A 14,125-nucleotide genomic window follows, 5' to 3' on the forward strand; every position below is an offset into this window, starting at 1 on the left:
GGGTTAGAGTTTGGGCCGATCTGGGCCTGAGGGAGAAAAGCGAGAGAGGTTTATTATCTGGGCCGATATGGGCCTGAGGGTATTGATGTAAAACTGAAGAGTGGAGAGATTTATTTCCTTTTTGTTTTTTTGTTTTTTGTGGAGAAGAGTGAAGGAGATAGGATTCAGAGGTGGATGAATGCACGATAAAACCCTATTCGTTTCTCTCTACCTCCATCGAGCGTTCGGTAACTTCTTCTTCCGTCTGAATCTGAATCATCTCATGGGTTTTAAGAAAGTTTTCAAATTTTGTTTTAATTCGTCCGAGAGCTGGATAGGTTTGAAATGTTGTAGCTTGATGTTGAAATCGAATCTAAACTTAATGTTTTCTATAGGTAGTTTAGGTTGGTAATGATGATAAGTGGATGCAGCGCGTTAACTTCACATGTTCTAACAAGCTCTTGGGGTTTCAAGCCATCTTCATACAGAGCTACAGCTTCAGGAGGACAGACTCAACGTTGTCTTGCTCCGAGTTCATTGTCTGTCATAAAGAACTCTTTGGGCTCACATTTACCATTTAATGGGCTTCAAGCTAGTGTACAAAGAGGTATATAGATTGTCTCAATGAATACTTTTAACTATGATAAGAGAGATATTAGTTTTTCAAAGTTTATGCTTTTGTTTCAGGTGTGCCTCTTTCAAACCTCTCAGCCTCGTCTTCTCGGCTTCTGAATGGGGAACAAGGTAGTCTGTCTAGTACATTACCCGTGTTACCCATCCGCAGGAAAGCCCTTTTGTCCCCAAGAGCGTCAAAAGATGTACCATCCAGCTTCCGGTTTCCTCCAATGACCAAAAAGCCACAATGGTGGTGGAGAACCTTGGCATGCCTACCTTACCTGATGCCGCTTCACGAGACCTGGATGTACGCGGAAACCGCTTACCATCTCCACCCTTTCCTAGAAGATTTCGAGTTCTTGACCTACCCGTTTCTAGGCGCCTTAGGGAGGTTACCTGGCTGGTTCCTGATGGCTTACTTCTTTGTAGCCTACCTTGGGATAGTGAGGAGAAAAGAATGGCCTCACTTCTTCAGGTTCCATGTGGTGATGGGTATGCTGCTTGAAATCGCTCTTCAGGTTATAGGAACTGTTAGCAAGTGGATGCCTCTTGGACTCTATTGGGGTAAGTTTGGGATGCATTTCTGGACGGCCGTTGCGTTTGCTTATCTGTTTACCGTCCTTGAAAGCATAAGGTGTGCGCTTGCCGGTATGTACGCTGACATCCCATTTGTTTGTGATGCTGCGTATATCCAGATCCCATACGACTAATAAGAAGTCATTTCATTTTAGATCCTTGTTGCTCTTCATTTCTAAAATTTTTCGTTAGGCCTTTGTATCTGTATCAACTATGTCTGTCTCTTTTGTTAAGTGACATTTATGTTTCAAACATTTTATCAAAGTCTCAAATTTTTGAACCTGGAATGGATATGAACCGAAAAGAATCTAAAGTGTTGATCAGACTTGTATAGTTTATAGTACATTGGGAGATTCTAAATTCGAGGAAGCCCACATGTAGGCTTCTTCTCCATAAACCCGAGATGCTCAGGGAGTTTATGGATGACACTCTGATAAGCTCTCAACAAATGGCTGAAACATAGAACAGAGGAAAGATATATTAGATGGTGCTTTAATCTCTACAAGCGCAGAACCATGAATTTTCATTGAAACGTACCTCTTGATGGTTTAGAGGAATAATGACATCTCTGTAGAAGGGATGAAAGGAAGAATCCTATCACCGTAGAGTTGGTGTAGTTTAACCAAGAGCCGTCCGGAATCGAGGTCATCTTTCCAAATCTGATCAAGGATTGCTTTCCGGGTAATAGTCCGGCCCTTGCTGCCTTGATTCTCCTTTGCGTTTCTGCTTTCAGGTGCGTTACCACCAGAAGCTTGTTCTGATGAGGATGGGTGAACGGAGTTTTGTGGCGGATTGGCATCTCCCGTCGGTCTATCTACTTGCATTGGCGATGGACCACCATCTGACCCATCTGTAGCTATCAATCTTTTACGAGGTGACCGGTTTTCAGAAGAATCTACACTCAGCTTTCGCTTATCTGCCATATTCAGAAAGGGTGAATAGATGTTGGAAACTGAATACAATTGTTATCACAGCGCCATACATGATTGGTCGGGAAGGTTCTAGTTCCATATTTGTATATATATAAACGATGGTTACGGCAATCACTAGTCCCTAAGCGTGTGTCTGACCCTCCTAAGTTTTAGCTATTTTCGATTTCAGTTCAATACAGAGAAAGTAAATTGGTTGATGCAACTTACTTGGCTCAGTATTGATTACTTTCCCCTTTCCCTTGTTGAGGAGACTTGGTGAAGGAGATGGCAAATTCGGGAAGATTTTAAGCCGGTCATGTATACACAGGCCTGCAGCACGCTGGAGAAAAAAAATTTCAGAAATTCCTTCAAGGAGTAAAACTACTGAGATTTCGATTACAGTTATAGAAGAATGTATCCACTAACCAGTAGCGCTCCATACACACGCCAAGCTTCGTAGCTCTTCATCTGGTTCTTCTGCTTCTCAGCATCCAATTCTGGTTCGAGAAGACTAAGATACGGTTCAAGATTTGACAGAACAAGAAGGCGTACCTACACAATAAAATGATAGCTAACATCACAGGAGTACTGTGCTTAAGTTATTTCTGACACTTGTATGACTATACAAATCCAAGCTCCTTATGAAATGAAAGAGAAGCAGGGAAAATGGTGAAAAAGAAAATAAGGATTTTCAGATGATAGTGCATGTTCTGGGTAACTTACACAACTAATAAAACCTTGAAAAGAGCAAAGTGATAGCAGTACAGTGAGGCATCGCCGCTAATATATCAGAGAGAGTAAAGGAAATACTTACGACATTGTGCCCTAAAGCCGCTAATCCTTGAATTGCACCGTAGTGCTGAGTCAAGGCCTTCTTTGGATCCAAAAGTGCATTGACTAAAGTTTTCGTAAGACGAGACTGAAGAGTAACGTAAGTGTTTCCAAACCTGAAAAAAAAAATTCATACCACAAGATTTCAAATGACGAAAACCCTTCTGAACAATGAAGAAAAATTTAGCAAAGTTATAACTTATTTTTCTTTAAAATCAGATCTTCCCATTGGATATTTCAGCTCAAGCCGGAAAAATACCAGAAGCCAATAGCACGGCTAGGATGAAATTAGTAGACTGTATATGGACATGTTAATCTCATGATATTGCATACAATAGCTCAGTATAAATTTTCATTATTAGTGCCAGTAAGAATCATTTTCAGTAAGATAATCCCCACAATTAACCAAAAACGGACACAAAGTTACATGAAATGAAAGGGAAAGAATGAACCTTTTACATATCAGTGCAACCAGATTCGCAGTAAAATCTCTAAGATCCCAATGGTTGTCGGCAAATCTATTTCCAAGCTTTCTCGATACAAGGCATGTTACAACAGAGGGCATCAACTGGTGAAGCTGGCACCAAAAGGAAAAGTTTCGTTAGTTTCAGGGTTATGAAACAACGCGCAATATGCATAGTACGTAGCATGTCTAAAACGCAACTCGAAGAAACATACATAAAAAAAAAACTAAAGAAAGTGGAGCTACAAGATTCTATTATAGTTCTTAAGATCCAGACATCAACTTACATAAGGTTCTATGTGTATATGAGGATTCTGCAGAAGACTTCTGACAACGTGCATTAAATTAAACAGGAGTAGGAAGTCATTTAAACCACGTGATACCTGCATCAGTAGAGAAAATAATATTGTAATGTGCATCAAGCAATTGCGATTCTTATTTATTTTTAAGTTTATTCGGTGCTGCATTATGTTACCTCATCAGCAATGAAATTTGTAAAATATGGAACTAGGGGATGAAGTCCTGAGTCTGAGGCCAAGCTCACTAATGCCTCTTTAAACAGGGAAGGATTTGACTTGCTCATTGTAAGTTCAGCAATCTTTTGGAAGTATAACTGTTAAGAGTGAAAACAACAGATAAGTCTTTTGCACGTAAGATACGTCCCTGCGGTATTTAATCTGTAAGACATACCTGAAGCTCCTTAGATAAGACATGCTTCACTGGTAGCCTAATGTCAATAAGAGGTCCGTCCTTTTGTTGATAGATTTGATTTTCTGCAGGTGCCCTAATGACTACAAACACCATAAACAAGTGGGAAATATTTATTCACGATGGGATGAACAAGGAAATGCTTCAAATTGTCATGCTCGTGATAATTCTCACAACATATATACAGATGCATCTCAAATATGTAATTTGATCTTTCATCAACATCACTAACTAGTAACTTCAGCGTTTACTACACTAGTAATTCACCTTCGAAACGTCACTGTACATGCTAATATTTGTTTAATGTCAATTGTCAATAAATTTGGTTAATGACTTTAAAACTCAAACCCAGGACATAGACTTGAGAGGCAAACCTTCTAAAGGAGCGTTTTCTGGTATAGCTGGCTGGACTCCTTCAATGGCAAGCCAGTGACAGACAATTTCAGTATCAAGGGGAGCTTTTGGTAGTGGAGCTTCAATCACCTAGAATCATGACATTTCTTGAATATATTAGGAAAACATATAAATGTTGTAACTGAAACAAAAAATCATATGACACATGTATATATTTCAGCTTTCCCAACATCTTACATCTTTGAAATCCACCTCTCTGTCATCAGTGTAGAACAAATCCCGATGCCCAATAGCTTTTCTAAACCGAATTGGTCCTCCTGAGCCAAACCCATATATCGGCTGCAATAAACATGATCATTCTCAAATAGATGCATTTGACTTTTTAATAAATGGTGGTATTCATATGCACCAGAAAGGTCAAACCCTCAAAACCAGATACCATATATATATTTCACACTAGTAATAAACTCCACCAAATAAAGGAAGCTATACCAAACATTCAACTGATAGTGCACCACCGAAGCTTATTGAAAATGGGAACTACTCTAGTATGTACTACCTCAAGGTTCCTTAAGTTGAGAGCACCATCAACATCGGAAGCTGTTAAAGTCGTTCTCTTAGAGTGACGCATGCATTTGATAGCTTCCTGCAAAGATGGCATTAACATCAATTTCTAATATACCTAAAACACACAGCTCATGTTAAAACAAAAAAAAAAAAAAAAAACTAAACCTGCATAATCTCACGAACACGATACTCAACATCAGGAGCAAGCATCAGTGCAGCCTCAGGTGACAAATTGGTAATCCCTATACTTTGGGCTATAACCTCAATCGTTTCCTTAGGTACAATGCTCATCTTCTCTTCTCCTTTCCACAGCTCTACTGTATCCACACAAAAGATATATCAACAGTGAATGAATCCAACGGATCGCAATTCAATAAAAACAGAAACAATTGCATACTTCAATGCTCCGAAACAGAGTGATTATCTCCAAACAACGAAGAACATTAAAAAAAAAACGATAAAACCAGACGCACCGATTCAATAGACCCACGCGTCTTTGTCACAGGCTCGATTCGACTCAGAAGATAGCTCCACAGATATCGCGAATTTCTTTAGCGAGGCTTGAAGCTCGTTAACGGAGCCTCCAGGGTTAGAATTATATAACCGATGCCGAGATTCCGTCTAGCCTCCTCCGGTTTATTATCGTCGAAGAAGCGAATCAGCATCGGGTCGGGTATTTAATTGAGGTTTCAATGCACCCGATTGGGTTCCGGATAGATCAGCTTTGGGCTAACTCTTAATCTTATTGGGCCTTATTTATCCCAATAAGGATAAGAGATTTCTCTCTCTGCCAACCGAAATCCAATGTTTATACAAGCTAGCAAGTGAGCACCGCGGCCTATTAGTTAAGGTTTAAAGGTTTCTACACTCAGGTTTGCCTATTGGTTAAGGTTTAAAGGTTTCTACACTCAGATTTGGGGTTCGAATCCCAAACTATATAATTTATTGCAGATTACAGGAAATCCAGATTTCAAGTCCCAGAAAAAACGGTTTATTAAACAATTATGCAGACTACAGAAGAAAGCTTTATAAACGATCTTCAACATGGTGCAAGTAAATCTGGTCAGGCGTAGGCTCAGGTGATGCAGTTAGTAGTATTGTCGGTTGTCGAATCGTCTATATAGTCTTTCCTATCTCATAATTGTAACATCATAATAAATCAACTTAAAAAAAAAAAAATACAAGCTAGCCATAGTTTTTGTTTTTAACAGCGTGTAAAATAGCTCATACGTAACACCAACATTATTTTTTTATAGTAAAATTCAATTGTAAAATACATCAACAACAAAAATTTGATGAAAATTCATTAGAACAAATCCATGTATCATTTTATTCTCATTCAAACATAGGTGAAAGCATTTTTCACACTCTTATCTTTCACAAACAATAAGGGCAACACAAACTGTTGATGAATGCAATATGTGTATAGTTTACTTACTTACAGATAAATAATTGCCCCAGTCCCAGTATCAGTATCACAAGTTGGGACCATATAAAGTAAATTCTTTGTAAAACAACCCCCCTCCACCCCAAAAAAAAATATAGTTTATGATTGTCTGGTAAGGTCTTGTACCCAAGATATTCCACCGGGAAACGCTCTGTGGACTCTGCTTCTTGTCACCACGGCAGGTTTTGTTTTCTCCTCCACTGGTTTCACCACCAACGGGCTTTCTTTCTCCAATACAGGCTTGTTGTGTACCACGTTCACACCCTCCTCTCCTTCTGTTAGGAACCTCAGACCCTGGAGTTTCCATACTTCTTTTAAGTTTTAAAAAGTCAAAGAAATAAACAGCACGAGCTAAATATATAAGAGCTGCTAAAAAACATTTTAAGTTCCATTTCCTTCCACTGAAACTGCTTTCAAGAGATATGATCTTGGTGAATTCTTAGTATGACCTTTATCCTTAGAACAAAAAGATATAAAAAGAAGAGTGTTGGGTTCATCATTACCGATAGAGAATTGCTAGATGATGGTTTTGCATCAATAGGTAATTTCGTACCAACATCCTAAATCAAGAAGCCCAGAACACCAACTTTTCATTCAGGCATTTCAATAAGTGAAAAAGGGTAAGGCGAGGTTTCTCTTAATTTGTTAGCTCTCACCTGAAAGACTTTAGTAGCTGGATTGTCTTTAACTCCTGCAATTTGACATAAATGCCATAGTCCTGAGAGGGTCACATCCTGAGAGTTGAAACCAAAAAAAAAAAAGTGTTTTATATAAGCTTTATAAGAACACTGATTACAACAATTGGTTGAAGTACGTAAATAGTTTTACTTGTTTGCTTTCAAGACTGTCAATCTTCCCTTCCTGTAAAAAATTAATATAAGAGAGTGACATTAATCCATTTGAATTACAAAAATACGTTTAGTTCACATATAAGAGGGTAAAAGACGTGACTTACTATTCCAGATATCATTTCATTAATTTGTTGAAAGTCATATCCAAGTTGTGAAATGCTTGATTTCACGGCTGTTACCTGCATCAAAAACAAAATTTAAATAAGAATCTAGTCCTTATAGGATACCGTTGTATATCCAGAGAGATTTCTCCTACATTACACTCATCTTAAGTCTAGAAAAATTGAAGGCATGAGTACAAGAAAATGAGAAACAAGATGAGCGCCTTACATCACTTAAAATCATTTTAGATATATCGGTCTGTTCTTCCACCTTCCAATCCAATTTGGCTAGCTCCTTAGAAAGATGTTTCTTTGTTGACTGCATAAGCAAATACGCCAAGTCAATAAACATATAACAAGCAAGGAACGTTTTGAGAAAATGTCTTTTTTTTTTTTTTTACCGCTAGTGTTTCTGACAAGTCGTTTAGTTGTTTTGAAAAAGATTCAACTGCATTAGCCATATTTTTCTTTGTCACGAACATTGCATCAGAAAATGACCAACCCTGCAGCATAGAAAGAAATGAGTAAGATGCGCATAAACGTTATAAAGCAAGCATAAAGAAAAAAAACATTTTGCAGAATCTAACAAAAGACACATAAAATACATAAAAAAGATAGAGCACCTTCCACCACATGTAACAGTATCCCATAGCTCCAACAGCGGCCGCTGGAGCCAGGTAAGAAGCATAGCCTGCATAGGCACAAGCAAGATAGTTTTATCTCTCATTAAAAATGGAGAATCGTAAGAGAGTTCTGCATAAAAACATATATGTAAAGAGGTATGAGCATACCACTGTTGTTTGAATCTCCGTTAAATATGGTAACTGGATTAATCATACTTAGCTCTTTGATTTCATTTGCGAGCTGCCGAATCTGGTTTATTAGAAAAATACACGAGAACCAAGTCACAAAACAGAGGAATCAGCAATGATTTAGAAAGAAAAAAAAATCAGAAATAGTTGATTTTGTTTTTGAGATCATTCATAGTAATCAAACAGAGCAAAAGGCAACCACAATACCTGAGCAGCTAGGGCGGCACTGTCATACTTATAACTATAAGGTGTGCTTTCAACTCCTTCAGCTCCTTTGAGTAATTCTTGAAGCTGCGCTATTAGGTCAGACAACCTCCCATGTCTCAGCACGATCGAACCAGAGACACCTTTGAACATAGAAAACACAACCAATCATCAATTTATACGTAAAAAAATATTTGAAGCTGTGAACAAAAACGTAGTTCAACAATTGCAAAGCAGAGATTTTGATTCATCGAATTGCCAGAATTTAAGATCAAATTCCAACGTAAACCGCTCGAGAAATTTTTGCTAGATTACAGTCAAAGCAATAACAATAGATTCATATTCATAGTTACAGGGAGAGAAAGAGACCTGCGCCGAGTAAGATGAGAACTTTGGAGGTCTGAACGCCGGCTTGCACAGCCATGGATTCCGATTCAAGGTTGATAATTCAGCGGCCGGCTGGCTCTTCTCGATTCTTCTGTTCCGTGACGCTTTAGCCACCAGAAAAGACTTAATTACGATACACCCTTTTGCCCTTTTGGACCTCAACTTTGACATATTTTAACATTTATGTTTACACCCCGAAAACTTCCATTTTAAACCCCAAAGTGGCAAATCAATATGGAAATCGAATGACAAGGGTATTTTGGACATTTTGAATTGTTCCATACCATCCTCGCTACATTAATTTTCACAAAAAAAATAATGATATGGTTTAAAAGAAATATGACATGGCATAAATCTAATTGTAACATGTAAAATTTATAATATTTAGATTTATGTTTTTGGTAATAACGATGATTTTCTATATACGGATTTATATTTTTGGAATATTTTCATAATATAGTAATAACTGATAAATTTTATATCAAAAATATTTTTTTTCATTAAATATTTATTTTGGTAAGATTTTATGATACCTAATAACTTTTCTATATCTATTAAAATAATATGTTTTTATATATAAATAATAATTACGAATATTAAAATTTTACATCAATATATGAATCATATTTTTATTATTAAAAATAAGTGTAGTTTAAAATATATTTTATCAACGTATATAAATTATTTTTATTTAATGTATATATTATTAGAAATAACTTATATATTTACAAATAGACGTATTTAAAAATGGTAGTTAAATAAAGAATAATATAATAAAGTAATTTTATAAATTTCAGTTATTTTTATCAAAAGTTAAATAATGCAAAATTAAAAGGTCAAAGTAAAGTTGAATAAATCAAACTAAAAACAATTACGTTATGGTTTTATTTTTTAAACTAATAAAAGTAAAATATAAAAATAAAAATTTTTATTTATATATAACATTTTTAAATATTTTATATCTGCGCCTGCGCCTCCTAGTTACACAAAAATGTTAAGCTGTTCTTAATTGCATAACAATGCTAATAAATTGAATCTGAAATGCAAATCAAATCAAATTAAACACACAAACTAGTTTAAGGTTGGATGAAAATGCAGCAACTACAATACTCCAAGGTAACCAAATAAAACAGTGATTCCATTTCAGAAACAACTCAGCTCTAAGACAAACCTTGTCGGAGAAAACAACACACACAAAGCTAAAACCCAGAATGCTAATTTGAGTCTTTCTCTCAAAAAAATCAAGCATCAACGGTAGCTGCTTCTGAATCATGTTTCCTCTTCAAATACTCATTCAAGATCGTCAGCCTCGCAGTCTCAAACGCAAAATACCCAATAGCCGAGAAGCAAGCGCTGTGAACAACCCGAGGCCCCATCCCTCGAGTAAAACCAACCAAACCTTCCTCTTTCAGTATCTGCCTCACCGTCCCCGCCACACCATCATACATAGCAGCGCCAAGTTTATTAGCCGCCTCCACGTGAACCTGAGTCATCAGCCTCGTCTTCACCACATCTAACGGCGTCGTTATCGAAGCGGATATAGCACCGGCCAACGCGCCGCAGCAAACGCTCTGCAGAGGCTCAAGATTGTTCTGCTGCGTCTTCTCCAAAACAGCAGCTTTAAGATACTCAAACGACGAGTAACTCAGCACCCCCGCCGGTAAGTTTCTCAACAACGTGGCGGAGTAGCCAGCGTAGAGCCCCAAGATTCCATCTTTCTCAAGAATCTCGAGCAAAACTTGGTAAGACCTCCTCCCACTGACCCCAACTTGCATCCTCTGCGTGATGAGCTCTTTGGGAACCATTATAGCCGACGAGACTATGTTCCCCATGGCGCCGGCCGTGGGAGGGATGAGAACGGGAGGAAACTCCGGGAACTTGCCGAGGAGTGACTTACCTATTAAGATAGTGTAACAAACTTAAACTGTATTCTTGATTAATTAATGAATGTACAAGTATATATTAGCCGGTTTAGATTACGGTTCAATTGTAAACCGGCTAATAGTATAGTAAGCTTATAATATTACCGAACTCGCACGTGCCGAAATACACAGCGGAGGAGAACGTGGAGCCGACGATCACGGCGGAGACGCCGCTGTAGAAACCTAGAATCCCTCTCTCTTGAAAAGTTTTCACTACGGCGTCGAAGCTGCTGCTGTACAATTGAGAGGCGCCTTTCGCCTGGAGCTTGGTTTTGATTGTGTCCAGCGGGAGGAGGCAGACGTAGGTGAACGCGCCGGCGATTCCGCCGCCGCCTGCGCCGATTAAGGCGCGCTCGAAGACGGAGAGGTGTTTCATCAGCGTTTGGATCTTTGGGCTGCTTCGCGACGCAGGCTTCATCCATTTCAGGAATCCGGGGCCGGGATTGGAATCTGAGACTGAAGCCGATGCGAACGGAGGAGATGGTTTTCTCGATTTGGTTAGAGATTTTTTTCTGACGGTGGGGAGTTGAGCGGAGGTGCGATCGGAGAAGTAAGTGAAGAGGGAGTTGAAATCGGTGGTGAGGTGGCAGTGGTTGAGATTCGGAGAGGGGAGGCCGAGGCTCTCCGAGAATCTAGCTTCCATGGCTGATTTGGTGGAAGCTGAGGACGAAGACGAAGCACATCATAAGATGATACTCGAGAGCCCTGAAGAGAAACGGAGCGCAGTGTTGTGGATAAAACGATGAACGGCACGAAGTTTGCCTAATAATTTCAAAATTAAATACTTAATCATCAGATTGTTGGAAAAGTATGCTTTCACCCCGAATACTTCCAATTGAATCAAACTTATTCCATCCTGATTATTTTGTTATATTACAATTAAATGAAGAATTATGTTTTCACCCCAAATACTTGTAACTTGGAAAATTACCCCCTCTTGTTATATTACAAATAAATGAAGAATTATGTTTTCACCCCGAAAACTTCCAATTTAGTCAAATTACCCCCCTCTCAACAAAGCAAATCGAATGGCAAGGGTATTTGGGTAGTTTCATAATAATCCAGACCATTAAGCAACTTGCCAGAGACACGACACTAACCTTGCGACCTGTTCTGTTCTTCGTTACCTTCTTCATTTATTTGGCGTGAGGATTAAAAAAAAAAAAAAAACTTGGAATCTCCGCCATGGATGTTAGGTGGTGGTACTTCCTCCTCCTCCTCTCACAAACCCTCTTCTTCTCACCATCCCACACACAGACCGATTCATTCACATCAATTCTCATATCCCAAAACGGCCTCGATTTCGTGAAAAACCTCCTAGTCAACAAAGCAATCGCGTCGATTATACCTCTCCAGATCCCCAGGATCGAGAAATCAGTGAAAATCCCGTTCTTGGGAGGAATAGATGTCGTCGTCTCGAACCTCACGATATACGAGCTTGATGTTGCCTCCTCTTATGTCAAGCTTGGTGAGACAGGTGTCGTCATCGTCTCTTCGGGGACGACTTGCAATCTGAGTATGAATTGGCATTACTCTTACGCTTCTTGGATTCCTCCGATGGAAATCTCTGATCAGGGGATTGCATCTGTTCAGGTAATTTAATCATATCATTGACTTGCTTGAGACTTGTATGATCTAGACATTGATAGCATAGGAACCAATGGAAAAGACAAGATTTTGTTCTGTTTTGTCCTTTATGTTTTGTGGTTGTTACTTAAGAACATAGTTGGTTTTAGTGTTTTGCTTTGCTCATTGTTATATATGTTTTACAAGAAGGGAATTTGATGAGTGCTGATTCTCTCGCCTTCTCGGTAAGGTTGAAGGCATGGAGATTGGGCTCTCTCTAGGCTTACTAAGTGATAAAGGAGGATTGAAGCTCTCTCTTTCGGAATGCGGATGCCATGTGAAAGACATATCTATTGAGCTTGAAGGAGGAGCCTCATGGTTTTATCAAGGGTATGCATTTATCTGCTTATTTGTTTCTATGGCTTTTTTTTTTTTTTTTCATTTGAAATTTGTCTTTTTCTCTGCAATTTAGGATGGTTAATGCATTTAAAGACCAAATTGGAGCAAGTGTGGAAAGTACAATTTCCAACAAACTCAGTGAAGGAGTATCAGACCTTGATTCATTCCTACAAAGCCTTCCAAAGGAGATCCCAGTAGATGATAAAGCTGCACTCAATGTCACTTTCACCACTGATCCTATACTGAGAGATTCATCCATCACTTTCGAAATCGACGGCTTGTTCACCAAAGCAGAAACGAATCAAGTCTTAAGGTCCTCCTCCTTAAGAAACTCTGCTGCACCTTCATCTATCTGCCCTGGAAATTCTAAAATGCTCGGAATTTCACTGGATGAAGCTGTCTTCAACTCTGCTGCAGCTTTGTACTACAATGTATGGTATTGATATTCATCTATTGATCATTTCTCATATGAGGATATTCAATCATTCTATATTCATTCAGGCAGAGTTTATGCAATGGATAGTGGATAAAGTACCAGGTCAGGATCTTCTAAACACTGCTAGGTGGAGGTTCATCATTCCACAACTATACAGGAAGTACCCAAACCAGGATATGAATCTGAACATCAGTTTATCATCGCCTCCGGTTGTAAAGATCTCAGAGCAGTATGTGGGAGCTAATGTGAACGCGGACCTAGTAATCAACGTTCTAGAAGCAAACCAAGTAATACCAGTAGCATGCATCTCCTTGGTAAGACGTCAAGTGACATAACTATGTACATACATGCTTTGTTCTACCTTTAGATTATTCACTGTTGCTTTGGCTGCAGGAGATCCGAGGGTCCGGTGCTCTCAGAGTGATGGGTAATAACCTTGGAGGCAGCGTCAAATTAGAAGATTTCTCCATGTCTTTGAAATGGAGTAACATTGGAAATCTCCATCTGCATCTTCTTCAGGTAAATGCACAATGTCAAGTGTTGATATATGGAAAGATTTCATTCAGACTGCATCTTCTTTATCTTGTAGCCAATAGTGTGGACCGTTATACAAACGGTGTTTGTGCCATATGCAAATGACCATCTAGAAAAGGGCTTCCCTTTGCCCATAATCCACGGATTCACACTTGAGAAGGCTGAAATCATCTGCTCAAGCTCTGAAATCACAGTTTGCAGCGATATCGCCTACTTGGATTCGTCCCAACATCCTCGATCAGGTTTGAGTCTACCAAGATCTGCACCTTGGATAAACACTTTGTTGTAGTTTACAATTGGCGGTTGTAAGTGTCAATGCTGGTCTGGTATCTGGACCACCAAGACAAAACGAAGCCTTGTATATTACTTTTGTATCTTGATGTTGAACAAACTGTGTATGCTACTTCTCTATATGAAATAAAAATGTTTCTTGTAATTACTATGGTTAAGTGTCGGATAATT

General features: G+C 38.7%; 5 protein-coding genes across 7 annotated transcripts; 2 read left to right on the forward strand and 3 right to left on the reverse strand.

The window, feature by feature from the left end:
• Positions 1-78: 78 nt before the first annotated feature.
• Positions 79-1,424, forward strand: LOC106400901 (protein TIC 20-I, chloroplastic). The gene is made up of 3 exons (XM_013841303.3): positions 79-227; positions 375-586; positions 667-1,424. Exons 2-3 carry the CDS (start codon positions 391-393, stop codon positions 1,302-1,304), a joined length of 834 nt encoding a protein of 277 aa, XP_013696757.1. The 5' UTR covers positions 79-227; positions 375-390; the 3' UTR covers positions 1,305-1,424.
• On the reverse strand, positions 1,374-5,726 carry LOC106400898 (transcription initiation factor TFIID subunit 6). 2 transcript variants are annotated; one of them, XM_013841300.3, is made up of 14 exons: positions 5,478-5,726; positions 5,170-5,321; positions 4,997-5,083; positions 4,675-4,776; positions 4,458-4,566; positions 4,066-4,166; positions 3,851-3,988; positions 3,663-3,758; positions 3,365-3,489; positions 2,896-3,028; positions 2,508-2,633; positions 2,310-2,421; positions 1,708-2,086; positions 1,374-1,622 (listed from the first exon to the last, which is right to left on the reverse strand). In XM_013841300.3, exons 2-13 carry the CDS (start codon positions 5,293-5,295, stop codon positions 1,719-1,721), a joined length of 1,623 nt encoding a protein of 540 aa, XP_013696754.1. In that variant the 5' UTR covers positions 5,296-5,321; positions 5,478-5,726; the 3' UTR covers positions 1,374-1,622; positions 1,708-1,718. The 2 variants fall into 2 exon arrangements, with proteins under 2 accessions (XP_013696754.1, XP_013696755.1); XM_013841301.3 differs by having other exon boundaries at positions 5,170-5,318; positions 5,478-5,658.
• A 584-nt stretch (positions 5,727-6,310) lies between these two features.
• BNAC05G02970D lies at positions 6,311-9,010 on the reverse strand. Of its 2 annotated transcripts, XM_013837708.3 has the most exons (11): positions 8,789-9,010; positions 8,423-8,562; positions 8,195-8,276; positions 8,027-8,094; positions 7,805-7,906; positions 7,633-7,722; positions 7,407-7,481; positions 7,280-7,312; positions 7,108-7,185; positions 6,955-7,011; positions 6,311-6,745 (listed from the first exon to the last, which is right to left on the reverse strand). In XM_013837708.3, exons 1-11 carry the CDS (start codon positions 8,841-8,843, stop codon positions 6,551-6,553), a joined length of 975 nt encoding a protein of 324 aa, XP_013693162.1. In that variant the 5' UTR covers positions 8,844-9,010; the 3' UTR covers positions 6,311-6,550. The 2 variants fall into 2 exon arrangements, with proteins under 2 accessions (XP_013693162.1, XP_013693163.1); XM_013837709.3 differs by lacking the exon at positions 6,955-7,011.
• Positions 9,011-9,836: 826 nt separating this feature from the next.
• LOC106401761 (protein MITOFERRINLIKE 1, chloroplastic) lies at positions 9,837-11,577 on the reverse strand. The gene is made up of 2 exons (XM_013842340.3): positions 10,834-11,577; positions 9,837-10,703 (listed from the first exon to the last, which is right to left on the reverse strand). The coding sequence occupies exons 1-2, from the start codon at positions 11,369-11,371 to the stop codon at positions 10,048-10,050; spliced, it is 1,194 nt and encodes a 397-aa protein (XP_013697794.2). The 5' UTR covers positions 11,372-11,577; the 3' UTR covers positions 9,837-10,047.
• Positions 11,578-11,801: 224 nt separating this feature from the next.
• LOC106401733 (putative BPI/LBP family protein At1g04970) lies at positions 11,802-14,102 on the forward strand. The gene is made up of 6 exons (XM_013842305.3): positions 11,802-12,321; positions 12,545-12,684; positions 12,767-13,124; positions 13,195-13,443; positions 13,523-13,648; positions 13,719-14,102. The coding sequence occupies exons 1-6, from the start codon at positions 11,914-11,916 to the stop codon at positions 13,950-13,952; spliced, it is 1,515 nt and encodes a 504-aa protein (XP_013697759.1). The 5' UTR covers positions 11,802-11,913; the 3' UTR covers positions 13,953-14,102.
• Positions 14,103-14,125: the final 23 nt, after the last annotated feature.

The sequence above is a fragment of the Brassica napus genome, chromosome C5 (assembly GCF_020379485.1).
Source record: "Brassica napus cultivar Da-Ae chromosome C5, Da-Ae, whole genome shotgun sequence".
Classification (NCBI taxonomy): domain Eukaryota; kingdom Viridiplantae; phylum Streptophyta; class Magnoliopsida; order Brassicales; family Brassicaceae; genus Brassica; species Brassica napus.

Bases quoted from the DNA above. Each gene is read 5' to 3' on its own strand.
- LOC106400901 (XM_013841303.3), top strand. From the start codon at position 391: ATGATGATAAGTGGATGCAGCGCGTTAACTTCACATGTTCTAACAAGC. The intron at 587-666 runs GTATATAGATTG...CTTTTGTTTCAG, and splicing joins TCAAGCTAGTGTACAAAGAG to GTGTGCCTCTTTCAAACCTC.
- LOC106400898 (XM_013841300.3), bottom strand. From the start codon at position 5,295: ATGAGCATTGTACCTAAGGAAACGATTGAGGTTATAGCCCAAAGTATA. The intron at 5,084-5,169 runs GTTTAGTTTTTT...CCATCTTTGCAG, and splicing joins GTGTTCGTGAGATTATGCAG to GAAGCTATCAAATGCATGCG. The intron at 4,567-4,674 runs GTAAGATGTTGG...TCATGATTCTAG, and splicing joins GAGAGGTGGATTTCAAAGAT to GTGATTGAAGCTCCACTACC.
- BNAC05G02970D (XM_013837708.3), bottom strand. From the start codon at position 8,843: ATGGCTGTGCAAGCCGGCGTTCAGACCTCCAAAGTTCTCATCTTACTC. The intron at 7,482-7,632 runs GTAAGGCGCTCA...TTTTTGATGCAG, and splicing joins CTAAAATGATTTTAAGTGAT to GTAACAGCCGTGAAATCAAG. The intron at 7,186-7,279 runs GTAAAACTATTT...TTCAACTCTCAG, and splicing joins ACAGTCTTGAAAGCAAACAA to GATGTGACCCTCTCAGGACT.
- LOC106401761 (XM_013842340.3), bottom strand. From the start codon at position 11,371: ATGGAAGCTAGATTCTCGGAGAGCCTCGGCCTCCCCTCTCCGAATCTC. The intron at 10,704-10,833 runs GTAATATTATAA...CTATCTTAATAG, and splicing joins TTTCGGCACGTGCGAGTTCG to GTAAGTCACTCCTCGGCAAG.
- LOC106401733 (XM_013842305.3), top strand. From the start codon at position 11,914: ATGGATGTTAGGTGGTGGTACTTCCTCCTCCTCCTCTCACAAACCCTC. The intron at 13,125-13,194 runs GTATGGTATTGA...ATATTCATTCAG, and splicing joins CTGCAGCTTTGTACTACAAT to GCAGAGTTTATGCAATGGAT. The intron at 13,649-13,718 runs GTAAATGCACAA...TTTATCTTGTAG, and splicing joins TCCATCTGCATCTTCTTCAG to CCAATAGTGTGGACCGTTAT.